Genomic DNA, 27,384 nt, shown 5'->3' on the forward strand with positions numbered 1-27,384 from the left:
ATATATACACATATATACACACACATATATATATACACACACATATATATATATATACATATATATATACACATATATATACATACATATACATATATATATATATATATATATATATATATATATATATATATATACACACACTGCTATGTTTATCCATTTTCTGTACCGCGTGTTGCCCACTAGGGTCATGGGTATGCTGGAGCCTATCCCAGCTGAAAATCAAGTGATGCCATACAATTGATAGTGCCTATTTTACACCAGTTTCTCTCAGATATGATTTGTAGAGAGTCTTCTTGGTCTTACTTGTCAGCCACTGAACTGCTTTTAAATTTGCCAGAGGCAGAAGATTCCGGACTCTTCCATACCCCTCCAGAACTACCAGGACACAGAGGATCCTCAGTATGAGGACTTCAGGGCCGAGGCGAGTCTGCAAAGAAGTCGGCAGCTCGAGTGTTTTTCTAAGGCTGCTGAGGCTCACAAGCAAGGACGCAAACAGGTGGCTTCATTTTATGCACTGCAGGTAAGCGCAGACGCTTTTATTCATCTTGGAATGCACTACTTGGATGCAACCAGGAGAGGTGCTGTTGTGCGCAGAGAAAAAAGTATTTGGTTCATCTGTTTCACAAGGGACACTTACACGGGCAGAAAATGTATGAGGCCAACCATCGTGCAGCAGTCCAGATCTTTGAGAGGGTCAACTCCTCGCTTCTCCCGAACAACATTTTGGACCTCCATGGGCTGCACGTGACTGAGGCCCTGGAGCATCTGGACCGTGTCCTCCACGACAAAAAAACAGGTCAAGTGGAACCTTGGTTAGCATCATTAATTCATTCCAGAAGACGCTATCCAGATGTTAACCGGATACATTTTAACACAAAACATGTTTTTATAGTTATAATTGTAGTTTTACATGCAGAAAACAATTTGAAATGCATAAAAATACATATAAATGATGATGAAGCCAGCTATGTTATGTCACCCATCTATGATGTCATCAGCTTTTGAGTGTCAAAAATGTTAGTTAGTTTTACATGCATAGAATTCCAATTCTAAATGCACATGAATGATGAATGAAAGGGATAAATGAACATTTTTATTAAATGAACATTGTGATTCTTGACCACTGTTCCCAAAGACACGATGTAGCAGCAAGATCAACCACCACCATCTTCCTGGTTTGCCATGAATTATTTCTTGAATTCAGTAGTTTCTCACCTCAATTAGCCAAAATAGAGCCAAAGAAAGTTGCAAGTGCCAGTGTTTGCACAAAGAAGGTGAGAAACACTATTGAACTCAAGAAGTAACTCATGGGAAAACAGGAAGGTGGCGGTGGTTGATCTCGCTGCCACATCGTGTCTTTGAGAACAGTCACGTCTTCAATTAAGGTAAAAGTAACCTTAAATCTTCATTTACCCCTTTCATTCATTCCAATATCTAAAGACCCAAAAAGGCTAGAAACAAACTTTTTTTTCTGATGAAAAAAGGGAGTCTAAAGTTTATTTAGATAGTTTCAATGTTTATGTAGTCCTGAAACTCAATATTCTGTGGGTCTTGAAAGTTCAGCAAAAATGCCCAAAACCTAGTATGCAGTATGGAGCTCTCTTCTCTGAACATGGCTGGCAGCCAATGGGTTAAGAACACACTTGGACTGCAGTATATTAATAACACCCACGCCATATTGTACGCAAACCAAGGCAATATCAACCGAAAAACATGCTAACCGGGGCGGACGCTAACCCAGTATATTCCACTATACCAGATTGACTATGTATATTGACTCTAGATTCAAAACATGCAAAAGAGAGGGAAGAATAGCCTTGAAACATGTTCGTACACTTTCATGAATGAGTAATTATAAAGTGATACTATTTGATTGCTGCTCTTTTCTGAAATCATCTTTGACCTGTTTCAATGCAGACTGTGAACAAGGTCTGTGTAGACCGCAGCTCTCTGTCATCACAGGAAGAGGCAACCACAGCCAGGGGGGCGTGGCCCGCATCCGCCCTGCCGTTATAAACTACCTCACCAAAGCACACTACAGGTATATATGCACACACACACACACAGATGATGTGTCTCACAAGTCACTCTTATCTCCTTATCTCGCAGGTTTACAGAGCCAAAGCCGGGCCATGTGTTGGTTTCTTTAAAGTAAAGAAGAAGCTGGTGTTAAAGCCGCCATAAGAAACAATGCTTACCAACACATTCACAAAGATCACTATGCTACACTCAGGCTTCTTTCTTCTTCATCTTCTTTTTGTGTCTTAAAACAGCCCAAAAACTCTTCTTCTTAGTGAAACCTTCTTAATTGAAATCTTAATTCCTTCTTATGGCGATAATTATTATTTTATGACTCTGCAAAGCAACAAAGTTTGCATATTTTATAACAAATTCTTAAAACGGTGTGCTGGCTTTGCAATTGTTTCAGTTGCGTTTAAGGTATTTTTAGTATCAGAAGTGAGGCAGATCCTCTTCGGTTGTTCTTTATGGTTTTAAATGATACCTTACTTTTCCATAATTGGTCTTACTTGGATTTTAACATTTCATGTAAGTTGGACATCCAGGAGGAGAGTCTACATTCATTTGAACCTGATCATGTATCGGATGCCAGCTACTGTGGCTGTGCGGAAGGGTGTTGGTAAACCTCCCTCCCAGACACCGTGACATCAGCGTTGGCACAATGAATTGAGAGCTCTGGCTTTTAGCTTGTTGGATAGCACTGCTCAGCTCTCATTTAACAGGCATCTGTGGACACGGGTTTGAACCACACACCCAACTAACATCAATCTGAGTGTAAAAAATGTATTTACTTACGTTTTAAAGACCAAAGTATTTATGATGATTATTACCAGTGTGTGTGTGTGTACACACACACACTGTATAATACAGTATATATTTGTACTGCAGACTGCAATATATTGTAAAAGCTGTGAAGAGAGTTGTTTTTTTTATACAATGTATATTGATGCCTTGTAATTGTAATTGGATGGTTGTATAAAGGAATAAAAATCTGTTGTTTCATATTGATTGCATTTTACTGTACGTCTCACTTCTTAAATTTGTTCTTCAGCAGTGGCAACAGCGGCCTCTACTGGCACTTGGGAGCATAATTATTTTCTAATTGTACAGTATGTGAGAGCACTGCATTAACTAATTATCAGCCGATAAAAAAACAGTACTGACTACATACTAAATGCAATACTTGGTATTTTAAAAACCCATAACTTCAAAATGTACTTTACTGTCCAAAAACAGTGGGTGGTTGCCGTTAGTTGGTATGCTCGTGATTACAATTTTAAGACCCATTGAAAAATTGCAAGAATTTACATTTTGCACTGTTGGATGTTAAGGAGGTTCTAAGTAGAGCTTCATAATGCAAAAAAAAAAAAAGAATGAGGCAAAAAGCATTTTTGAGAAAGCAATTTATTGCAAACAATCATTAAAATGAAACAGGCTGTTCATCAGCTGAACAAAAGTTTAAGACCACAGCCAAAAAAAGTAGAAATAATCGTAATTAAAAAAAAAAAAAAAAAAAAAAAGGACTTCGCAATGATGGCTGTGCCATTACTTAAAAAAAAAAAAGCTCAAAAATTGTTATGGGCATGCTTGATGCTGCAAATGTTTCCAGGAGGCTAGTGGGAATGTTGAATCTGAGGGCATCCACTGTCTGGAAGTGATTTTTGTAAACTTCCCTTGCCATTCATCCCCAAACGTTCTCATTTAGATTCAGATCAGGGGAAAATGCAGGATGGTTCAAAGGAGTGGTGTTATTCCTCTGGAAGAAGTCCTTTGGCAGGCAGGCATTTTGAACTGCAGCGTTGTCCTGTTGAAAAACCGAGTCATTACCACACAGATGAGGCCTTTTAGTCCTGACGGATGCCCCCTGCAACATCTCCAAATAGCCAGCTGCTGTCTGACGCCCCTGCACAACCTGAAGCTCCATTGAAGGAAAAAGCACATGATGTGGAAAACATCTCAGGTGGGATCTCCTTGTCATGCCAGTAACATTAGAAGCCATCAGGACTGCCAATAAAACTTTCTTCCACCTTTAATGCCCCATGTTTGGTGCTCTCGTACAAAATCCAAACAGGCAATTTTGTGACGCTGAAGAGACGAGGCCTTTGAAGACGTTTTTTGCCATCAGATGGCATCTGATGGTTATTGGACCGCACTCGGCATCAGTAACAACCTTCATTTGGGCCGAGGATGGTGTCTTCACAGGCAGCCAATCGGATCCTCCGGCTCAGAGCCGGTGAATTTTTTTTTTGGGGGGGGGGTCTACCACTTGAGTTTTTGTTCCATAATTTTCAGGATATTTTACAAAGTTTATTCTAACTGCATACAACCTCAGCAGCAATGACGCACCGCGAGAGGCCTTGCTTATGCAGCTCAACAATCAGACCGCGTTCAAAGAGTTAGCCTTTGCCATCAAGAAATCATGACCTGACAGCAAATTACATTGAATTCACATTTTTGCCAAGATTTTGGCTTTTGAAGGTTGTGGCCTTAAAACTTTTAAACAGCTGATGAGCAGCCTATTTCACTTAAATGGTTGTTTTGTCTCACTCCCATTTCTTCTTTTTGCATTTTGATGCTCTACTTCGAACAACCTCCGTAAGATCCAACAGTGCAAAATGTAAATTCTTGCAATCTTTCAACCGGTTTTCAAACTTTGTCCAGGAGTGTATTTGCAAATGCGCAGTGGCAAATTGAGCATACATACTGTAAGTGAATGCAACAGCTGTGGCTGTGGGGGAGGGACGTGTGACCCTCTCTTCTCTCCCAGCAAGCGGATGTGCTTTTCATTTCTTGCCTTCTGTTTTTCAGTTGCTTGTCTTATCGTCACTTGGTGAGTGCTAAAATAAATAAATAATACATATACAGTACATAGCAATGTATTAATAGAAGGATAGCTATTTATAAAAGCAGAGGATCTTGGACAGTAGTTCACTAAAATATTGAATAAGCAAGCAAGACATCTTGCCATCTGCAAAAAAAGAAGGCCAGCATCCGGCACGTCTGAAGAATGGTAACTTCTTAAATGAAATTATTTTCTTGTTAGCATGAGTAGTATATTCTTCTGGTACTTTATATCGTAATGGAATATGTGAGGGTGTGTTTTAATGCGTGACTCCTCTTAAAATGATCAATTCTATGACGTGTTGTCTGGAAAAGTAGAAAAACGTTTCTGCTTGACTTGTAGAAGTTTCATTTTGGGATACTATTTATATTTATCCTGATCAGGCAGACTCGACAAGCTTAATGGTGGAATTGCAAGGGCACATTGGGGCCACACTGAAAAGAAAATATAGTCAAATGACCAGAAAAAATGGCAATATTAAGAGGATCATTATCTATTTCTTTTTTTAAATGCCATTCAAAAATTCCTACATGAACCTGAATGCAGCTGGTTCGATTATTGAACAAAGCCAACAATTCAAGTGCATTTATTTTGACATTTTTCCTGCGATGCTCCAACTTTATTCTAGTAATATTTTTTACTTTATTCTCATGGTTTTATGTGGCCTACTACGGACTGGCCCATTTGCGGCCCGTGTTCATTTTTTTTTTTTTTAATGGCCCGCTGCTCATAAAAAAAAAAAAAAAAAACAGCCAAATTGTGCGAAATAGAGCAAAAAGGCACAAAGTACAGAGAAAATTGTGATATGTTGATACTAATAATTAATAATAACACAAAGCTTTGTCTTTAAATATATGTACCTGTATGATGTTTTTTTTTTTGTTTAATCCTTTTTAGAAAATAAAATAAATCAAAGTGTCCCTCCGCGTTTTTGGAAATTTCATTATGCGGCCCTATGGGGAAAAGGTTTGGACGTCCCTGTGAAACTTGTCTTGAAGTTTGTAAAACGGAACGGTGGCACCAAATGTGTTCATCTTGACGTGAGGCCTTGTTACGAGCCTGCTGACCAAAGGTTTGTAACACCTCCTTATGTCTTCCTCAGTACAACTCTCATCTGGATGGAACAACGGCAGAACCAACAAAGAGAGCTACACATATGACAAGTGAAAAATAATATCAATACGGAAAACGACAGGCCATGCCATTGATGACTTCTACACGTTGTGCACAAAACCTAAATAATCTACAGTTGTGAGCTTACCAGAGCAGAGCTGGCTGTTGGAATGTCAGTCAAGTGCGTCCTGGTCGGGGACAGCGCGGTGGGAAAGACGTCCCTTCTGGTCAGATTCGCCTCAGGAACCTTCCCAGATGCCTACAGGCCTACGGTGTTCGACAACACAGGTGTGGAGGTCTACATGGATGGAGTCCTAATCCAGCTGGGTCTGTGGGACACAGCGGGACACGACAACTTCAGACAGATCCGACCCAGATCCTATCAGCAGGCCGACGTGGTGTTGGTGTGTTTCTCTGTGGCCAATCCCAACTCTCTGGCCAGCGTGCACAACAAGTGGATGGCTGAGGTGCGGGAGAACTTACCCAAAGTGCCGGTGCTGGTCGTGGCCACCCAGACGGACTTGCGGGAGTCGGGAGCACATCGGGAGAGCTGCATCTCTGCGGCGGAGGGGAGACGCGTGGCTCATGACTTGCGTGCCAAAGGCTACCTGGAGTGTTCGTCTTTAAACAAGAGAGGGGTGCAGCAGGTTTTCGAGTGCGCCGTACGTACTGCCGTGAGGCACAGCAGGAAGCTGGCCAGGCGGCGAATGTTTAGCGTCAACCAGTGCCAGGTCTTTTGACCCTTGACTTTGCATATTTAACACAATAAAAGGCACTTTTTAGCCTCTTTTGTGTCACATGACCGTAAATGCAGCATTTATTTACCTTTAAAACGTTTTTTCTTTAATGTTTAATTTATGTGATTGATTATAAGAATGATTGGAATCATTAGAACCAGAGCACGTGTGTGCAGGCCTGCAAGGAGAACAAGGGCTGGGCATACAGTGACAGCTCCCGTGAGGTGGTCAGTGCCTTGTGCAGGCTAGCATCTCTCCCACAGTCTTGCAATTTATTTTGGTCTGCGCCCAAACCCATGTACCCAAGGCTTAGGTGACCACCGCCCAGACCCCGGGGGGCCCAGTGGGATATGACCATTACTCACAGCAACACTGCATGCCACCAGCACTACTGCTGCCGAACAGTGACAATTTCTTTCAACACAACAGAGTGCTGGATGTTAAACTTCACATTCCCTTGTCTCGGAATTGCGGCATCCCCTTTCACAAATGCCGCCCCCGATACTACCAAAATGGGGAAAATTGCTGGCCGGGTGGACTTTGTCAGCCCCTTTTTATTTGTTCAACATTTCAACTTTTTTTTTCTTTTTCTTGCAGCATCACAAATGGCCCCCAGGCCCCATCTCAAATATATGCATTCATTGGCCATACCATGAGGTACACCAAGCTTGGTTTTGAGGTGTTAATTCAATTATTGATTAATTAAGCTCTTCTATTGGACCTTATTAGCTTGTGCTGCTGTTGGGACGGTGGGGTGTGCTGGTTGTCTTACAATAATAAATAAAGATAAAAAAAATAGCTACTTTTGTGTGAAAAGATGATTACGAGCACATTATAAGTACGTTATCTCCTGAATATATTGTAATGTACTTTGTCACACACACACTGCAACGCTACATTAAAAAAAAAAAAAAAATCCACTTTGCATTCCTGAAGTGGAAACAGACAATCATTTATCAGTGCATAAATACATTTCATTAAAATCTGTTACTTCTGGCTGAAATGCAACATGGGTGAGTTAGCCGAGTGTGCGTGACGTGTGTTCGTGGACTTCGTCACTTCTGAGTTGCTGCACACACGGACGATGCTGTCATTATTTTATTTCCCAACTATATTACATCATGAGACAAACCAAAAGCATCATGTCACTTTGAATGGCACTTGAAAATATTATGCACGTAAAAAAATACTAAGTTAAAAACGATAATTCCTTTTTGCTTGAGTGCGGGATGTTGTTCCAACAGTCTGCAAAAAAAAATAACAGGTTATTAAAAAACGTGTAATGTTATAAGAAAAAGTTGAAATAATAAATACAATATGACAAAATATCACACTAACAACTATTTGCCGGAGATCTAAGATTCCATGAAATATATTCAAGTGCTTAGCAGGTTTTGGCCTCCTGCATATTTGGTTAGCTCAGTGTCTTTCATAAACACATTTGAAGAATATGAAAGTGGCATTCTGTTCTTCTGTGGACAAGGTTTCTAATGTTTATTACATGTATGTGCACCAAAAACCACGTTTCTATACAGTATGAAAAGGTTTGCCCACTTGAGTCAAATCTGCCTTTGTGTTAAAGTTACTGTATTTTTATTTTTTAGTGTTTCGATGGTGCATCCTGTCATTTCCAGCTGAGGAAATGACAAGAATGTGTCAAAAGACTATACCAGGGGTGTCCAAAGCGTGGCCCAGGGGCCATTTGCGGCCCATGGCACATTGTAGAAATAAAAAAAAAAAAAAAAAAAAATTGTCAAAATGGAGCAAAAAGGCAAAATGTAAAAAGAAGCTTAATTGTTAAAACAATGATTTGTCTTTAAATATATATAAAGTTTTTAAAAATTAAATTAGTTAAAAAAAATAATTAAAAACTACTTCAAAATATGAAAGTGCCCCCCCCAAGTGACCCCCCCGCCCGGACTACACAATGTTATGTTAAAACATATTAGTTGTTTTTATGGATTTCAGCAACATGAGCACAATTAGTCATGCCTGGAAAATGACAAGAAAGTAAAGACTATAAAAAGGCATGTTAAGATATTAAATAAAATGCCATGCTCGCTATTTTTTTGTACATTTTGCCAAAGAAGTACCCCGCCACTCGCCCAAAGTCAGCTGGGATAGGCTCCAGCATAGCCCTGCGACCCTAGTGAGGACAAGCGGCATAGAAAATGAATGAATGAATGAATCCATTTAGCCAAAAAAGGTATCTGTCCCATATTATCCATAACCTTTCTAACTAATGATCATATCCAATATTGTAACTAATGATGGATTAGAATGGCCTAGATTTGGCTAGAAACACTCAAACCTGTCACAAAATGTCCAGGATATTAATAATGTTGCATATGTAAAGAGTAGTAAACTTGTAAAACAATGACAATGGCAAATATTTTCTAAATATTAATATTTTTCAATACTATTTATTTTTAATACATTTTCAATTTTTATCTTGCTTTCATTTGATTTGAAAGAAAACCAAGAAGAACAAGAGCTTCCAAACAAGACTGTAATATGCAGGACCACATGCACACACATGGACGTGTACAATATAGGTGGGAGTCGTGCTAAAGAGTCATTAGAGGACAAATAACATACTGTACAGTGTAAAATTACACCTTTTTATAGTTGCACGTGTTATATAGCTGTGGGTGGAACATTAGCAGTGTTAAGAACAATGCATGTGCTCACTTCACAGTCGTTTCTAATGTGGGTTGTGTCAAGACCTTTGTTACTTCGGCAACAGGTTAATCGGGATCACTCTTACACGGTTATACTACGGCTCTAGACGGCTATCGTCAGCGTTGGTGATCAAGTGAAAAACAACCAAGAAACATCTACCCTCCTCCTCTTAGGATGACAACTACAACCCTTTAAGGATATGATGTGAAATACACATAACCACATCCCACCACATGCATACGTTATACAAACCTGTGTGAATGCATGCCATCAGCCTCTTTTTCTACCTTCTTTCTTCACTAGATGCTTAATTAAGTACACTAGATCCGCTTTTACAAAGGCAATAATGTTTAGTATTGATTGACACTGCCAGCGAGGTATTATCATTTTATCAATATGTATGTGGGCCACACGTGGTACCAGTGGTGAGCATGTTGGCCTTACAGTCAGGAGAATGAGGAGTCGAACCTCCGCCTGGGCCTGTGTGGAGTTTGCATGTTGTCGAACCTGCGCCTTTTTGCCACGCAACGTACGTTATACGTTAGGCCAGGGGTGCTCACACTTTTTCAGCCTGCGAGATACTTTTAAAATGACCGAGTCCCAAAGAGCTACCTCCTGCTATAAATATATATTTACTACATTGATTAAAAAAATATGTATTTATGTACTTCATACATGTATATCAGGGGTGCACGCACATTTTCAGCATGCAAGTTCCAAGTCAAAATGATCTACCTCTTTCTATAAAACATAACATATACACAATCTAACTGGTAAACTTCGAAATACTATTTATTTTTAATACTAGATATTAATAATTTGTATTTCACATTAACATTTTCAGAGTTTACAGGTATTATGTCAAAGATAATTACACATAATTCCTCAATAGTCGTAGAGTACTGGTAATATGTCAGTCAAAACAGCTACGCAATGTTCATTAGGAGACGCACTCCATGTATTACATCCAGTTAGCATTTGCTATCAAAACATTACCGATGTACAAGAATTGAAAATGATTACGCAAAAGACAATGCAGCCGAAGTCAAGGTAACATATTAAGAAGGTTTCAGGAATGGGCACGGTTTCCATTTCATCATGAAATAATAGTTTAAGAAGTGGATGTGTAGAAAACACTGATTTCTGTAGTGGAGTTCATCATACGAAGCAAAGACATCAAACAATACACTTTTTTTTTTTCTACATAACTAGCCGCTACAAGTGATCTGATAACTTTTGTTGATATAAGCATCTTACCGCCGAGTTAGTTTATCCGTAATCAGAAAAATAAAGATGAAAGTTGCATCTTTGTGTAGCTTGAAACGCCGTGCGGGAGCAACAGCGAATCAGGAGGGGAGCTTAATGTCAGCTGTCATATGACATCTAAAAAGTGACATTTACGGGATTGACCCAAACTACCTGGGTAAACTACCTTGCCTACGACGTAATGGGCACCCCTGGGTAAACTGTAGACTATAAAGTGTCCATAGGTATGGAAATGAGCATGAATGATTGTTTGTATAGACGCTCCTGATCAAAATTTTAAGACCAATTGCAAAATTGCTTTACATTTTGCAGTGTTGGATCATAAGCAGTGGCGGTGCAGTCAGGGCAGGCCTTTGCACCAGTCATGAAAAATAATAATAATAATAATAATAATAATAATAATAATAATAATAATGACACCATAAAACAAATATTAATATTTGTCCACTAAAAACTGTATTCTATTTTTTTTTTCCTGTATGAGGCCGATTGTTTTAACATTTTAAGTAAAATCACTGAATTTCCTGATCCCGAGGCTGCCGTGAGCATACCTGTTAGGGATGAGCCGGATACATATATTTATTATTCATTCTTCACGCTCTGTGATTGGCCAGTCACACACAAGGACCGCCCCTCTCTAGACAGACTCCCTACAGCCAGAGAGAGGAGTACGCCGTGCATTTGACAAGACAGAGTTGAAAACGGCTCGTGTCGCGTTGGTCACTGCCTCCACCCTGCACGGGTTTTGTAGGTTTTCCTCAGCTCAGCCCGTATGTGAAGTTACTTGGTAAACTTGTTTCGTTACGTACGCGGTGCATTTGACAAGGTAGAGCTGTAAACGGCAGCACCTCCAGAGTCAGCACATCCAAGTCCAAGTCAATGGTCCTTGCCCGGAAAACGGAGTGCCAGAAAAATAGCACAGGCAACACAGTGGGGGTGTGCACGTTGTGTTCAAATTTTTCACCCTTTTTGGTGCAGCGGTTCAGGAGTACAAGAGTTACACCATGGAATGCACAATTTTTTTCACAGTACATTTCTAAGAAATGTACTTTAAATCTGTTACTGTACAAATTCACGTTTCATGGACCAAAAACTAACAGATTTCGAGTTGAGTCTTTCTGTCTGCTGTGGTCTTGTCTTCATGCTGCCATTGTCACACAGTCAACACAAGGCCTAATCCCCCTTTCACACACACACACACACACACGCACGTACACACAGACAGACAGACAAACACACACACACAGGAAACACCTGGGGTATGCTAACCTAATTTCTTACTGGCTGTGACCTTGTTTGCTGTATTTCACGCAATCCAATTAATCCAAACTGATAAACCAGAAATAATCTTGCAATGATGGTATATGCATAGTTGAAAAAAGGGGAAAAAATGTTTAAATAAATACATAAGTAAATAAATAATGAGCAATAATAAATATCAGATAAGCATATTAATTACAAATAATAAATAAATGAACATGTTGAAAAACAAAACAACTGTGGAGTGTTTTGCATTAGTCTGTTAGATAATCAGAAAATCGGTTCATGAGAAAATGCCAGATCACAACCATGTTGCCAAGAGAACCCAAGACAAATAGGAGATCAAAGGAGACCCCACCCATTGAAATGCCAAAAGTTATGACAAGGACTATATCTTTCGATGGAAGGTAGACAGGGTCAGACATTCTAGAGCCCAACCAAGACGATAAGTCTGAAATTAACAGCCGCTTGGTGAGTCTTCGTAAGACAAACACGCCGAGAAGGGTGATTCTGGGCCTTTCAGGACCACCCCCATGTTTCTAACTTCAATGTAAAAAGAGGATGAAGTGAAAGATGAAGAGGAATAGCGCTTCATGGAGCCACACACTCTGTCGGAGACAGGCGTGGACAAACACAGCTCATTAGCATTAACGCTACAGACACACAAAACAGTGGGGATCACTAAAAGCACTTTCAAACTGTCTAAACTTCTGCATCAAGGCTAGATTTTGGACAACAAACTTCTGATATAATATACTACATTGTAGGAACTCTGAGCTATATTAAAATTGTTGAAAAATACTATAATATAGGACCTTTATGACACTTTTGACTCAAAATATTGCCTGCACAGCTAATAAATGTTTTATGATTGAACAACCGTTTCAGCCTATTTATTAATAGTATTACAGCAAGTTGAACATCACAGAACAGATTGCTGTTGAGCTTCCATTCTAGTGGACATATTGTAGGTCCTAGGTTCCCAAAGTGGGGTACGCAGATTGCCGTAGGGTAAGTAAATTAATGCTTTCACAAATAATTTCTTCCCTTTACCTTGTCCCTGTTCACAGATGTTAATGCTGTCCATAAATGCACGGAGGTGAGCTTTAATATTGTTAGCTCTGTGCTGCTGTGCATTTTTGCTTGGTGCATAATCTCATGCTATAACATTAGTTGCATTGTACTGATTACTGTATTTCCATGTTCTTGCAACCCAAAGAGCAGCAAAAGAAGATAAAGATCAGTTCACTACATCTTACCACAGCTTGTTACCACTTGTTCGAAATAAATTCACCAAAAAGACGACAAACCTGCCAGGAGATATCTTACACCTGTAAAACTCTGTTTTAAATTAGTAGCCTGTGTGTGCAGTTGCAAAATAAGACACATGATTTTTTAATATATTGTCATAATATATAATATATTTAATAGTATAGCAAAGATGTCTCATTGTGTGGTTTATGTTTTTTTTAAGTGTGCAGGTGTAGAGAATACATGACTTCCAGTCAGATACCTGAAGGTGTATGTGACTGAAACGTTTTAGTCAGGACTTCCCTTCTGATGACCAAACCCTACACTTTGGAATGTATTCTTCTTATTACTCTGTTTTTTTTTTTTTTGTGAAAGTCTCCCACTGTGGCCTGAAATGTGATCCCAGATCTGTTAAGTTCACTGGTGTGTGTGACATGTGTCACATGCTGCTTGACATGTGTGTGCTCTTCTTGAATGAAATGGTACACGGAAAGAAAGGGTCACAGTGTATATGTGTGCATGTGAGAGATGTACAGTATGTCATTGTTATGCAGTGTGTATGGCGTTCAGTGTGTACCACAGCTGGTTGTGGTCATGTACACGGGTGGACTGTGCAGCAAGCGTTGCGTTTCACTTACTGCCTGCGTGATATGCGATAGTGGCATTGTGTTTGTGTGTCAGGTCCTGTTACAGAGCAGTCGTCACACACGCGTGCGCACGCACACACACACTGAAACACTGTGACAGAGGCAAACTGCGACTAACAGCTAGTGAAGCATCGAGTCTCTGACATAATGTAGATCAAGAGAATGTGAGAGAGAATGACGTCCAAGGAAGACTGACCTTCTGGATGAGGACCCAGCAAATGCATAGCTGTAGAGTTACTGGAAGAAAATGAAGAAAGCAGCACTGATTGTTTGGATCGTCCTTTTTGTGCAAGGTCAGTTTTGCATGATGGCATTGTGCCTTTCTGCTACCGAGTTCAACTTTATATCTGTTCAGAAACTGCCTGTTGCTGCTTTCTCTTACTCCCCTTGTTCCATCCTGACAGTGTGTGAGGGTGCAGGTGGACAATATGCACGCAAACTTCTGAGTAACCTGATGGAGGACTACTCCAACGCTCTGAGGCCTGTGGAGGACACTGACAAAGCTCTCAATGTCTCCCTCCAGATCACACTTTCTCAGATTAAAGATATGGTGAGTGGAGAGAAAACATCACCTGTCACATCACTTTCCAACCTGCCTACACCGGGAGGTTCAACTTGTTCTGCATCGTGTCATAAAAAGCTACACAGCTGCAGTGCTTCCAACGAAAACCTACCGGAACAAACATTGTCCAACAGAGTGCACTATTGTACTGAAGTTTACACACTTCACACACACACTTCACATTTCAGCAACCTTTTTACTACATCTTCCCAAGAAATGACACTTGGATATACTTTGGAGTAGGGATGCTCTGATCAGGGTTTAATGCCGCCGATTCCGATACCGATCACATGGATTAATTATACATTTTTCCAATTGATTTATAATACTATTGGCTCACAAAATAATGCTGTCATTTATCGGCATATGCCTATCTCGTGATTTTTCATGGAAATCGGCCGATACTGATCGGTGGCAGATCGATCGGAGCACCCCTACTTTAGAGCAGTATAGCTTTACCATTGTTACCTAAATAGCTGGAAACAAAAGTGCGTACACTTTACAGTGACTAGGACACTTCCACCACCATGCTTGACGTTATGACATATTAATCTTAGTACTGTATTGCCTGCTACAGTATTTAGACAATAATGGCTGTGTGTTGAGTCATTTTCTGTAGATAGTAAATCTTTACTGCTACACTACTATACTCTAAAGTATACTGTATCTGTTCATTGCTATAGCACTGTCCCTTGAGGAGATATAATAAATAGTTGCTGAAGTTTGACGGGGGTACTCTCTTTTGTGAGATACTGTATGTTGGAATGTTGTGCAAATACTTCAACTGGAGCGTGTAAAATAAATTTCAAGTCTCAAACGTCATCCAGAATGCATATTGCGTGTGTTTGTGCAGGATGAGAGAAACCAGGTGCTAACCACCTACCTGTGGATCAGACAGGTGTGGCACGATGCCAACCTGAAGTGGAACAAGGAGGACTACGATGATCTGGAGATGATCAACATCCCCAGCGACTTGGTTTGGAAGCCAGACATTGTCCTCTATAACAAGTTAGTAGATAAACATAAAAAACAAGTACTATGGAGACACTTTGCATGGATAGTGTCATCAAATGTACCTAAAAGCAGGTGTGTTTGCATCTGACTTGCATCTAATGTGTTCAGAGCAGATGAGGAATTGTCTGGTCCGTCCAACACCAATGTGAAGCTGCGCTACAATGGGGAGATTGTCTGGGACTCTCCGGCCATCACGAAGAGTACGTGTGTGGTGGATGTTTCTTACTTCCCTTTTGACTGGCAGCAGTGCAACCTCACCTTCGGCTCCTGGACCTACAATGGGAACCAGGTGAGGAAGAAAAAGGTGGTTGGCAAATGAATGTGGATCATGTGAAAGCAGACAAAAAAAGTCAGCTATGTGAACCACTATACCACCAATGGTCTTTCACACAGGTGGACATCAGCTTGGGGATGGACAGCGGCGACCTGTCTGACTTTGTGGAGAATGTAGAGTGGGAGTGCCATGGTATGCCAGCAGTGAGGAACGTCATGATGTACGGCTGCTGCTCTGATCCTTACACAGAGGTCACCTACACCCTGCTCCTTAAGCGTCGCTCGTCCTTCTACATCTTCAACCTGCTGCTGCCGTGCTTCCTCATCTCGTTCCTGGCGCCGCTGGGCTTCTACCTCCCTGCCGACTCGGGGGAGAAGGTGTCCCTGGGGGTGACCGTGCTGTTGGCCCTCACCGTGTTTCAACTGCTGGTTGCTGAGAGCATGCCGCCTGCAGAGAGCATGCCCTATATAGGTTAGTCACATTTATTATACTACATGAGGAAATGTTATAACATGATTGACACCCAATTTGAATTGAATTAATTGAATTATTGAATCTTTATTTGCTAATGTTAATCTCCACTAGAGCATCTCTGTGTAGAGCTTGCATGCTCTCCCCGTGGGTTCTCTACAGGTACTCCAGTTTCCTCCCACATTCTAAAAACATGCATGTTAGGTTAATTGGCAACTCAAAATTGTCCATACGTATGAATGTGAGTGTGAATGGTTGTTTGTCTTTATGTGCCTTGCGATTGGCTGACAACCAGTCCAGGGTGTACCATGCGTCTCACCCAAAGGCTGTAAGGCTGTAAAACCCCTCACCATACACTTTATACCCTTTTCTCAGACAAGGAATAACATTTTCTCACATTTCTCTCTTGTTTAAACAATCTCAAAAAAGTTCAAACTTTCATTTGAATTTTAATGATAAACCTACAGGTTGGACGCATGAAATTATTAAGTCACTCACGTGTATTTCACTCCTGTGCCTTTTCATCCTGGCGCCGTTCTGCTGTACTGTAGCGTTTTTCTATCCTTGTTAAAACATATTGCTGCAGTCCTCCACCTGTTGCAGTCCTCCTCTTTTGAACCGAAGATTCATTTACAAGCTGGCAAGCAAGCTAGCATGACACAGGAGACACGGCAGGGCGGCACGAAGGAGATTGATGGACAAAGGTCTACAGCCAATCAAGACACAGAAAACAATGGGCGCTGCAGACAGACGACAACTTTGCGCATTGCAATTCTTCTGAAAGGGCCAGGCTTGGCCTTTAAAAAAGAAAAGCACAAAAAAATTCAGCGAAACAGCGAATCCGCGAAGGGTGACCCACGATAGAGGGAGGGAACGCTTATTAGATGCTGCCGATACGGTATTATACTCGGAAGAGGCTCTCAAGAATCAGCTAGTACGTTGACCCCAACAATTAGCAACACCGAAAACCAACCAGAACTCGGCTCACAGAATGAAGCATTGATGCACTACATTGCTGATGGGGATGTCATACAACTTCACGTCAAAATACCCAAACTCTCTCTTTAAACATATAGCTGCTTTTTTCCACATAATTTACATTCTACCATCATACGACAAATACAATAATAAGATTATGTTAAATGAATATATGTCTGGCAGTGTCCATTAAAACAGAGCTTAATTATACTTCTGAAGGCAGAAATGTAGATACAACCCTTGTCATGGGTCTCATATGATTTTGCAATTGCACCTAACGTTGGGAGTATTGTGTAACCTTTACCTTTATCAAATTCCTAGGAAAATACTACATCGCCACCATGACAATGATCACAGCCTCAACATCCCTCACCATCTTCATTATGAACATTCATTTCTGTGGCGCTGAGGCCAAGCCAGTCCCTCACTGGGCTAAAGTCCTCATCATAGACTACATGTCCAAAATCTTCTTTGTCTATGAGGTGGGGGAGAACTGCACAACTCCAGAGTGTGAGAGGAGCCCGCTGTACCCTGACGAAACCATGAGTGACACGACCTTCGACCCTGAAAATTGTGACATCTACTACCGTGACACCGACCCATACAAACACAGCAACGGCAGGGGTGTCCATCATCCCAGCCAGCAGCACAAAAATCAGGCAAACGGCAACATCAGGCATCACTACTACAACAACCATAACAACCACGCCTCTTGTCCTGGACGGGCAAAGGGGAACCGAGAGTCTGGCCAGCACTACCACCATTACATCACAAGAGATGAGCTGGACTACCAGGCTGCTCCTCATCCTCTGAAACTCCAGCAATTGAATGGAGAACTGAAGGAGCAGCTCCTTGATCCTGAGGAGAAACATCTGACCCCAGCTTGCCCCTGCAGCTGCTCCTGCCTCCAACATAATCAGGTAATAGGATAATATTTAACTTACTAGTGGGTTTCCTCGTCACTCTTAACTTAAAGCAGACACACAATGGGCACGGTTAAGACCTGGGCCCGGCGTGATTACTCATGCTAAGCACCTAAACTACTTGCACCGCATAATCAATATGGCCGTTCCTCACACCATTGACTAATGATGCTCATGTGCACGCACGAGCACTTGCGTGCAAGATTCACTAACATCTTGTGATTAGACTTTCCAGGTTTTCATGCATAACCACTCTTAACTTCGGATAGAAACACACACATGGCAAAGTACACACTTAAAGTCTGCTACATTTGGAAGAGTACAGCATAACGTTGTAATGAGTACAAATTAAATGAGTAGACTGTAATATGAATGTATATTTTTTATTTTTCATTGTACAATCTCATGCATCGTCTCGTCTCGTGAACTGAGTGTCTTGTGACAGCCCTAATATATACACACATATTAAAACACAATAAGTTATTCTGCAAATTTTGTAAATGTGAAACCAATGTTGTGCATAATAATCAAGAGCTACAAAGCTGACAACGGAGTATGCACATTTATTGATTTCCAGTATTTGTACTGTTCTGACACAGTTTGAAGCATAAGCAGCATCACACTAATAATATACCACCCAAGACGTCGTGTAGCTCAACTTAAGACCTACCTTTCATCTCAGTAATTACCATTTTAAATTACACAAAAGCAGTGAACCTGTCTAATTTGTAGAACAGTAAAACTGTTTGAAAATGATCTGCCCGCCTGCCTGCCTGCCTGCCTGCCTCTCGCCTACATGACAAACGTCAGTAAACAGCTGGACAAAGACTTTGAGATGGTCAGTAGCAATAATGTTTCAGGGGCACAAATGTTGTGGTTACTTTAGCACCTAACAATGTCAGGGGATTGCATAAACCTGCGTGTCTGACGCTGCAGGTCAGAGGAGACCAATGTTCTCAGTGCGCAGCAAATGAGATTTTGTTTTTAATTTTATTTTTTGGATTTAAACAAAAGTAAACATACACAAAAAATATGGCATCAATTTAAAGTAAATTTCCAGGATGAAATACTGTAGTGCCGGAACAGGCTGCTGCAAAACAGAAAGTGAAAGTCAAATAAGGAAATTTAAGTATACATAATCAAAAATAAATCATAAAATAAATGCTAAACAAGAAAAGAAATGGAAAATGAAATCATAAAATTGGGGTTTTCAAGATTCAGATTGTTAATTGTATGCAATAGCTCCACAGATTGTTTTGTGTGAAGTTGAGAATAAAGAAAGCTACCTTGTGGAATATGCCTTGCTGGCTGTTTGAACCCACACATACACGAATACGGCAGAATGGAAGTTGGACTACTTCTGTTTTCAGGTTTTGGACAGTTGAAATAATATAGTGAGCACGTCTGGTGGTGCTCACAGAGCTCCAAGGAATGCTCAGGTCGATTGTGTGTATGCTGTGACGTGAAAAATTAGACGGAACATTGAACAAGACTATAGGCTTCAGCCACTCAGCTCTGCATGAGGAGCAGAGGGGGGAGAAGGGGTGCAGCAGGGCTTGTGAGCGCCGCCTAGCAGGTCCTGGAAGAATTCTCACAAGAACTCAACGCCCCGTCAGATATTAAAACATATTTGGGTTGAATTGATGACAGGTATTATTATGGTTGTGAAATTAATAGAAAAAAAAATGGGCTCCAGCAGAAAGGGCACTTTTCCTATGCACAGCAAAAGGACAGGTGCTTGAGCACCACTCGGGCCCGAGCTGTGCACGTGCCTGATGCACGAGCACCTAAACTGGTTGTGTCGTGTAACCAAGACAGTTCCTCTCCCCAGTTATTAATGATAGCCACCACTTTGCAAAATAGAAATAACCTGAAATACTGAAAATAATCCACACAGTCAAAGCCCAAGGTAGTCTTGCTTGTGCACGATCCTTCCAAGTTTTCATGCATTTGGAGCATATTTATTTCCTGAAATTGAATTGAATTGAGTACAAGTGTGATATTTGTGACTGGAGATGTTGTTGGATTTACATACTCACTGCTAATCAATTGCTTTGTTGATACAACACACATGTATTTGATTATGCCGATAAAAGAAAAAGCAATATTTTAAATATACTTATGTAAAGAATGATGTCCCTCCTGTAGGTGGTGAAGAACATCCAGTACATGGCCAACTGCTTCCGAGAGCAGAGGGCAACTTGTGTCAAGGCGGCAGAGTGGAAGAAGGTTGCTAAAGTGATGGATCGATTCTTCATGTGGATTTTCTTCATCATGGTGTTCCTCATGAGTATCCTCATTATTGCCAAGGCGTCATGACAGCCGCTTTGTTCTATTTTTTCCCCAACACTAATCCCCCATTATCTCTACACAACTGAGTCACCTAATTGCCATCTTGGAGGTGGAAAGAATTAGAACGGTTTGCCTACAAAGGAAGGTGTTTCATGTGTCAGTATTGTACCGCGTGGCCCTTGTTCTCGCTGACATTTTGCATAAGACAAGGTAGGCCACGCCAGGACTCATCATTATTTATGACATTCAGCTACAGGCACCACCATTACAGTGGAACCTCCAAACTTGTCAAGTTTCTACACAACATTTTCTGGAAAAACATGCCTCAATAAACCAAAACTTGGTCAGCAAATCTGATGAGATTTCAGACTGATGAGTTTGTTTTTAATCTGTAAAGACTAGTGTGTTTTTAATCCATTGCCTTTTTTATTGTGTTAACCTATGTAAAGTGTCTTTGGGTGTCTTTGAGTGACCCAATAAACTCCTATGAGCCATGATGTATGCATTGCCATGCTTATGTATGTTATTATAGCATTTCGATCTGCAGATAACTTGATGCAATGCTTCAGAACAGTACATGTTGGAATTCATGGTTCTCTCAATGAACTGCAGTTATCTCCCCAGTGCTGACAGCACCCGTGCTGCCCCAGACCATGAGGGCAATTTTGTGATCAGAAAAGAAGAAGTCTTTGTAAAGTTGGATTACCATGAGAAACTGTACAAAGTCAAAGTGTTCAGACGGGACTATTACAAACAAACAGACAAATGAAAAATGCGCAAATTAGACAGTTGGTGTAATAACTGCAGGTTACTAAAGACCTTTGCTTTTGGTGTTATATCCATCCATCTTCTATGCCGCTTATCCTCACTAGGTTGCGGGTATGCTGGAGAAACTATCCCAGCTGACTTCGGGCGAGAGGCGGGGTACTGTTCGCCAGTCAGTCAATCGCAGGGCACATACTGTATAGACAAACAATCATTCACACTCACACCTATGGACAATTTAGAGCCGCCATCAATTAATCTCACATGCATGTTTTTGGAATGTGGGAGGGAACCGGAATACCCGGAGAAAACCCACACGCACGAGGAGAACATGCAAACTCCACACAGAGATTCAAACCCAAATCTTCCGGATCTCCTGACTGTGGCCAACAGGCTAACCACTAGGCCACCGTGCAGCCCTTTTGGTGTTATATATGAAATATATGTCATTTTTCAAGTCTTCTAAAAATATATACCGTGTATAAAAATAAAGTGGCCCCTGAATCCTTTCATTTTTCAGTATGTGACTCACTGGAAAACAGACCAAGACACACCTGCTCTAATCAATAAACTTTATCCTTCATTTGGATAATGTATGGTAGTTTGAACAGTGTATCAGAAAATAGTCCAATGGAGGATTAAACATTAAACAAACTGAACTTTGAATCAATCAACAAAAACCCACTGACATACTTGTTTTGACTAAACAAAGATAAGCAGCGCCCTCGCTCTGCCGCTAACACAGGTAAGGGTGCGTTATGTACAATCTCTTCAAATGTACAAGATCTATGTATGATACAACATATTCCAGCATGCACAAGAGCAATCTTAAATCTTAAACGTGTTTCTTCAATTGCTGATGTTTTTCAGCCATGCTTTACTGTCTCCTTGTTCTTCTGTCTTTGGGGCAAACAACCTTCTTAGCTGCGTCTTTAAAATCAGGTACAGGACAACACAGCCACAAACAAAGTGGACATGCTAGGTATGCACACTAATATTCTATCTTTATTGAGCAAATTTAAGATGCCGTCGGACATACAACTGAGACAAACTTTGAACAGTTGGAAAAGCTGCGGAGCAGATCCAGCTATGTTGCAAGAAGCTGCAAAGACATCAGGGACAGATACAATGAACATGAAGGTAAAATGTTGTGATGCGACATTTTCTTCAACCTGAATTCACGCCATGTGTTGCTTGTTACAATTGTTTTCCCTCATTTTCTCAGATGGCTTGTACTATCTAACCACTGCTGATGGAATGGTTTATCAGACTTTCTGTGACATGACCACTGCCGGAGGCGGCTGGACGCTGGTGGCGAGCGTCCATGAAAACAGTGCGTCCGGAAGGTGCACAGTAGGTGACCGCTGGTCTAGCCAACAGGGCAATGATGAAAACCTTCCAGATGGAGACGGGAACTGGTCTAATAGAAACACCTTTGGAACAGCATTAGGAGCCACTTCTGATGATTTTAAGGTACCGAGGCACACCACAACAATCAGATGTACTATCAAAATTATTTCACATTAGCTAAAAATGATTTAAAAAATATATATTATAACTATTTTAAGGGCTTCCAATCAGCGCCCTGGCAGCATAGCTATTAGGGATGTCTTCAGGATCAGGATCGGCTGCATTTGTGAAGATCGGATAATATCGGCTTCCGCCACGAGATCGGGCCAATCCGGTTGCCGTATCACGTTTGTAACTCTGAGCCAAACTCCAACATGGTAGATGCAGCAATGCGCCTCAAAGCTGAAAAACCTTGGAAACTCTGTTACGGAGGGTGAATGGAAGCTAGCGAGGTTTGTTTAGTTTAGCTGTGTGTACAACTCAGGCTGGATGAGTATGTTTCCACTGTGTTGTGTTTTACTGCTTTAACGTAAGGACCATTTTACATTTCCCACTGACGACGTGCAGGTTCTGAGTGAAAAAAGACGAGAGGCACGTTTATCTTGCACCCGGCGCGTAGCAACCCTCAATTGCCATTCTCGATACACACAACACATTGCGGCTTTCAAAATAAGAGCGCTCTTTGTCACATTTGTCATTGTGTAAACAAAATAAGGGTGTCATTAAAATATCTTACATTAACAACGCGTTTGGAATTATGTCTGTGACTACATCTTCCTTAATCTCAAGCACGGATATTACAGTTTGTTGAAGATTTTGTAGCAATAAGTGCTGAGGCTGACATCCCATTAGAAAAGTTAGCTAAGCTACATCCATTTCTCAATTACTGGAAAAAAATGGGCTAATGATGTATTTCATATAAATGTTTATAAATGTTAGGATTTTTGCATTTTATTCACTAACCCAAATAGCACACACACTATGCTGGTAAAATAAGTGGAAAAGGTAAAAAAAAAAAAAAAAAAAAAAAAAAAAGAATTCTAAAAAATTTAAACGGAGAAAACGGAATTTGGGAAAAAATTAAATGGATTTCATAGGGCCCTAACAGAGTTTGTGAAAAAAAAAATCTTATTGTAAATCACACCCCAAAATTTATCTATAATCATGTCAAATTATTAGTCCTACCCTAAAAGTATTTTGCATGCCCATTTTTTTCCAATTTTAACTTTTATTGGATCATTTATTGGATCCAAATTGTACAACTTCTGAGGAATTCGACTTTGGAGACTCCACTTTAACAGTGTGCCTTCCAACAGAACCCAGGTTACTACGATATTGCGGCAGCAGATATGTCCGTGTGGCATGTTCCCAACAACTTCCCAATGGAGCACTGGAAGCTGGGGGCCTTTCTCCGCTACCACACCGACAACCACTTTCTCCATCTGTACGGAGGCAACCTCTTGCAGCTCTTTAAGGTAGTTTGGTGACAGAAACGTCATATTTAAACTAGTGCTGTTAAATGATATCAGATTAATCCCGGGTTTCAAATGAATTAATCATGATTAATCAACATTCGCAACAATGTCTGAAATATACCAATTTTTACTGTATTTCATTGAAAAAGACAAATAGAGTCAATCACACCACATCATTTTTTAAAGCTGAATTCACATTTTGAGTGTATTTTCTGGGATTTCCGAGCATAGTTAAAGCAGAAAATTGTACTTTCGCGTATCAACTTATTGTTTTTCCTTTGTTTTCTGTTTATTTCAACACATAATAAAGACGTTGTCGTAATGTTCGGAGTGTCCCTGAATGCATGTCGCGGTCATGTAGAGACAATAAGGAAGTGTCATTCTGATGACGTAGGGACTACAAACGCATTTTTGAGTTGGAGATACATATACATGTATGTTGTGGGAATTGCACTGCTATTTATGTATTCAGGTCAGATTAAAGTTATAAAAGCACATCAGACTCTGCATGACTCCGGGAGCTACACTGTGCCGCCGTCTGTCGTCATGACAGAGAGATCGGGCTTATACGTTAATTATGCTAAAAATGTAACATAATTCATTAAATAAACGAGTTACCGCCACTATTTTTGACAGCCCTGATTAAAACACATCTGGTCTTACTCCTGTATGCCTTTTCTTTAGCAATATCCAGTGAAATACAATGTGGGCTCCTGCAGTGACAGAGGTCCAGCTATTTCCATTGTGTACGACTCCGGAGACCGAGAGTCCACCAGGAATTTATATGGGCCCAACTCAAGAAGTAAGAACATCACTGCAGTTGAGTAAATGATGTGCCATCAACCACAATATGGCTGTACATTCAGGACAATACAATACTTGGCAGTTCAGTCTGGAAGGACATAATGTCGAGAAATATTAATAATTAATAATGTGACCGGTGATGCAGTGCTACATAAATAGCCTCAAACACTCAATACAACGAACAATTCAGAAGCAGATGTAGAAAAAAAAAAAACATTCACCAATTTTTATTTGGGCAATACTCCGGCCTATGGGTTACACTAGGGTCTATCCACAGTAACCGAAATAATAAAGTGAAGAAAAAAAATATATATAACCACTGCAAATTCAGCAGTTCACTGCACACTAATAATACACTGTAAACAAAGAGTTCAGGCAAACTAGGATTACACGATACATGAGTTAATGTAGATGTTTACTTTAAAACATGCCCACCAAATTGACTGGCCCGTGCGGTATGGCTACCGCTTTTACAGCATTACCTGAAGTTGATTGTACTCTAAAATCACTACAAACAAATAGTTAATATAGCGTACAGCGCAAAGTGCAATCAAGCAAAATTACCTGTCTTGAGTTAGCTACATTATTGCTTCATGTAGGGCACATACCTCTCCTTGTTAAGGCTGGCACGTCTGCATTTCAAAGTTTAACCTGGGAACACATACAAGGCTACAGTTACCAATGTCTCAAGGAACCAACTACTAATAGTGACAACTAACGTACTTACTTTTTTTTGGGGGGGGGGGGGGATAAATTAGTTTGCCATAGCCACAGCGTCAGCAACGTGCATGAATACGCTGAGTGGTCTGCCAATTACTCTCTTACAAACGTGGCTTTGGAGTTACCGCGAGAGCGCAGCTGTTTTCACTGTAGCCAAAGTGCTACATCTCTTAACAGGGTCCTAGAGCCGTACCTGTTACAATAACATTATAATTTTAATATAATTAATATTGAGCCTATCCACATTCTTCTTCCATGAGCGCAGACAAAAGCTGTGCATAGGATTGTACAAACTGTAAAATATGGCATTTTCCCTCAGAAGTACTAATAAACATTTGCTCTTCTTCTTCTATGAAAGGGGAGTTTGAACCAGGTTTTATCACTTTCAGAGCAATAAATTATGAACGGTCAGCCATGGCCATTTGCTCTGGGGTCAAGACGACAGGATGCAACACCGAACACGTGAGTATGAATCTCAATTTCAACCTACTGACATGACACTTTTTGGATTTTTTGTGTCCACTGCAATAAATGTTTCTGTTGTGGTCTCCAGTACTGTGTAGGAGGGGGTGGGTACTTTCACCCCGATCAATGTGGGGACTTCCCATCATTTGAATGGGACAAACTGGGACGAGACCAAGGCTGGAGTGCTTCCAAAGAGATTACTGAAGCTGCTGTTTTTTTGTTCTACCGCTGATGGCTAACTATTACTAATTATTCTATGAATGAGATAACTTAAATCTTGGCTTATATGAATCTATTGTGACTAAGCTGTACAGTGCTGCATATTTAATAATTATGACCCAGAAGAACTCCCAGATTTGGAAGGCTATTCTTACGAACAGTTATTGTTTGAGGTTTAAACCTATCCATGTGTTAGACCAGCTTGTAACTTTTTGAACTCGCTTTGAGTTAAAATAAATTGTTTGATATGCACGCACAATTTTACGCCTGGAATTATTTGTCTTATTTTACCTGTAAAGGTGTCATATAGTCTGCTTTATGTGATTGTCTCCCTTATTTCAGGAGCACTTTAAACGTCAGACCACATCAAATGGAATTTTACAGGTTTTTTTTACTGAATAAGACACCCGGAATGTGCATGAATAAATGACGTGTGATATACAGTACGAACTATGTACTATAAAAAAAATGTACTATTAAAGATTATGTCAACGTCCCTCATGTTTTACTTCTCAGACAGTGCAGTGGGAAGGTTAAGTTGTGTGTCACATATTTGTTGACTTGTGTTTGTTTGGCCCCGTGGGTGAAGAAGGTGCCTCAATGGCTGCATGTGAAAAGCTACTTACCATCAACCGCTTGTCTCAGATTGACTCTTGACTACTTGCAAGTCATGTTGCCATCTTATATTTTAAACTTTAGGTAAAACTTTACAATAAGGTAAACAAAATTACAGTAGTTAATGAGGAACGAACCTACCTAACACCAACCAATACTCCTTACTTCCTCATTAGTTACTCAGTAACTACTTTAAATGTATGTGCCTTAGTTCCTCAGTAACTATTCATTAGTTCTTCAGGAACTACTTTAAATGTATGCGTCTTAGTCATTGGTTCCTAATTAGTTCTTCATTAGTTCCTCAGTAACTAGCCAAAATGTACTGTATGTGCCTTAGTCATTAGTTCCAAATTAGTTCTTCATTAGTTCCTCAGTAACTACTGCATTTTTGTGTACTTTATTGTAAAGTGAGACCAAACTTTATATGAAACACTTTGGAAGCATCTGGCAGCGAATTCAAACGCTCGGCGTGCTGGATGTGGCTCCTGGGCCGTAGTTTGCCCACCCCTGTGATACACAGGGTGAAAGTTCAACTGAACTGGGAGCCTCAGAGTCATTTACTTCGGCCGTGTTTTAACATTCAGATGGCTATTTAATGAAAACAATCTCTTTGCACATGAGACCACAGCAAACAACA

At 40.4% G+C, this 27,384-nt stretch overlaps 4 protein-coding genes and 1 long non-coding RNA gene across 9 annotated transcripts in view; 4 read left to right on the forward strand and 1 right to left on the reverse strand.

Annotated features, from left to right (window-relative positions):
- Window positions 1–3,035, forward strand: part of n4bp2 (NEDD4 binding protein 2) — a 17,050-nt gene extending 14,015 nt beyond the window's left edge. Inside the window, exons 13-16 of one of the 2 annotated variants that reach the window (XM_054779416.1) lie at window positions 341–523; window positions 631–799; window positions 1,921–2,044; window positions 2,113–3,034. In XM_054779416.1, the coding sequence (XP_054635391.1) occupies window positions 341–523; window positions 631–799; window positions 1,921–2,044; window positions 2,113–2,158 (522 nt within the window). In that variant the 3' untranslated portion in view covers window positions 2,159–3,034. Of the gene's footprint in view, window positions 1–340; window positions 524–630; window positions 800–1,920 lie in introns of both variants that reach the window. The other variant, XM_054779415.1, reaches the window with a different exon arrangement.
- Window positions 26–18,053, reverse strand: LOC129182842 (uncharacterized). Of its 3 annotated transcripts, XR_008570699.1 has the most exons (8): window positions 16,640–18,053; window positions 15,769–16,117; window positions 15,459–15,669; window positions 15,266–15,381; window positions 6,461–6,535; window positions 6,126–6,306; window positions 4,727–4,859; window positions 26–780 (listed from the first exon to the last, which is right to left on the reverse strand). It is a non-coding gene; the product is annotated as an uncharacterized LOC129182842 (long non-coding RNA). The 3 variants fall into 3 exon arrangements; XR_008570700.1 differs by lacking the exon at window positions 4,727–4,859; XR_008570698.1 differs by lacking the exons at window positions 26–780; window positions 4,727–4,859 and adding an exon at window positions 3,553–3,826.
- rhoh (ras homolog family member H) lies at window positions 4,762–7,536 on the forward strand. The gene is made up of 2 exons (XM_054779420.1): window positions 4,762–5,032; window positions 5,967–7,536. Exon 2 carries the CDS (start codon window positions 6,148–6,150, stop codon window positions 6,715–6,717), a length of 570 nt encoding a protein of 189 aa, XP_054635395.1. The 5' UTR covers window positions 4,762–5,032; window positions 5,967–6,147; the 3' UTR covers window positions 6,718–7,536.
- chrna9a (cholinergic receptor, nicotinic, alpha 9a) lies at window positions 13,916–20,671 on the forward strand. The gene is made up of 7 exons (XM_054779419.1): window positions 13,916–14,113; window positions 14,225–14,370; window positions 15,236–15,390; window positions 15,505–15,685; window positions 15,790–16,141; window positions 17,441–18,039; window positions 20,191–20,671. The coding sequence occupies exons 1-7, from the start codon at window positions 14,068–14,070 to the stop codon at window positions 20,359–20,361; spliced, it is 1,650 nt and encodes a 549-aa protein (XP_054635394.1). The 5' UTR covers window positions 13,916–14,067; the 3' UTR covers window positions 20,362–20,671.
- A 1,110-nt stretch (window positions 20,672–21,781) lies between these two features.
- LOC129183319 (intelectin-like) lies at window positions 21,782–26,628 on the forward strand. Of its 2 annotated transcripts, none has more exons than XM_054780424.1 (8): window positions 21,782–21,844; window positions 21,970–22,041; window positions 22,123–22,239; window positions 22,325–22,572; window positions 23,766–23,924; window positions 24,609–24,726; window positions 25,807–25,910; window positions 26,002–26,628. In XM_054780424.1, the coding sequence occupies exons 2-8, from the start codon at window positions 21,972–21,974 to the stop codon at window positions 26,143–26,145; spliced, it is 960 nt and encodes a 319-aa protein (XP_054636399.1). In that variant the 5' UTR covers window positions 21,782–21,844; window positions 21,970–21,971; the 3' UTR covers window positions 26,146–26,628. The 2 variants fall into 2 exon arrangements, with proteins under 2 accessions (XP_054636399.1, XP_054636400.1); XM_054780425.1 differs by having other exon boundaries at window positions 21,811–21,850.
- The last annotated feature ends 756 nt before the right edge of the window (window positions 26,629–27,384 follow it).

Source organism: Dunckerocampus dactyliophorus, chromosome 6 (assembly GCF_027744805.1).
Source record: "Dunckerocampus dactyliophorus isolate RoL2022-P2 chromosome 6, RoL_Ddac_1.1, whole genome shotgun sequence".
Lineage (NCBI taxonomy): Eukaryota > Metazoa > Chordata > Actinopteri > Syngnathiformes > Syngnathidae > Dunckerocampus > Dunckerocampus dactyliophorus.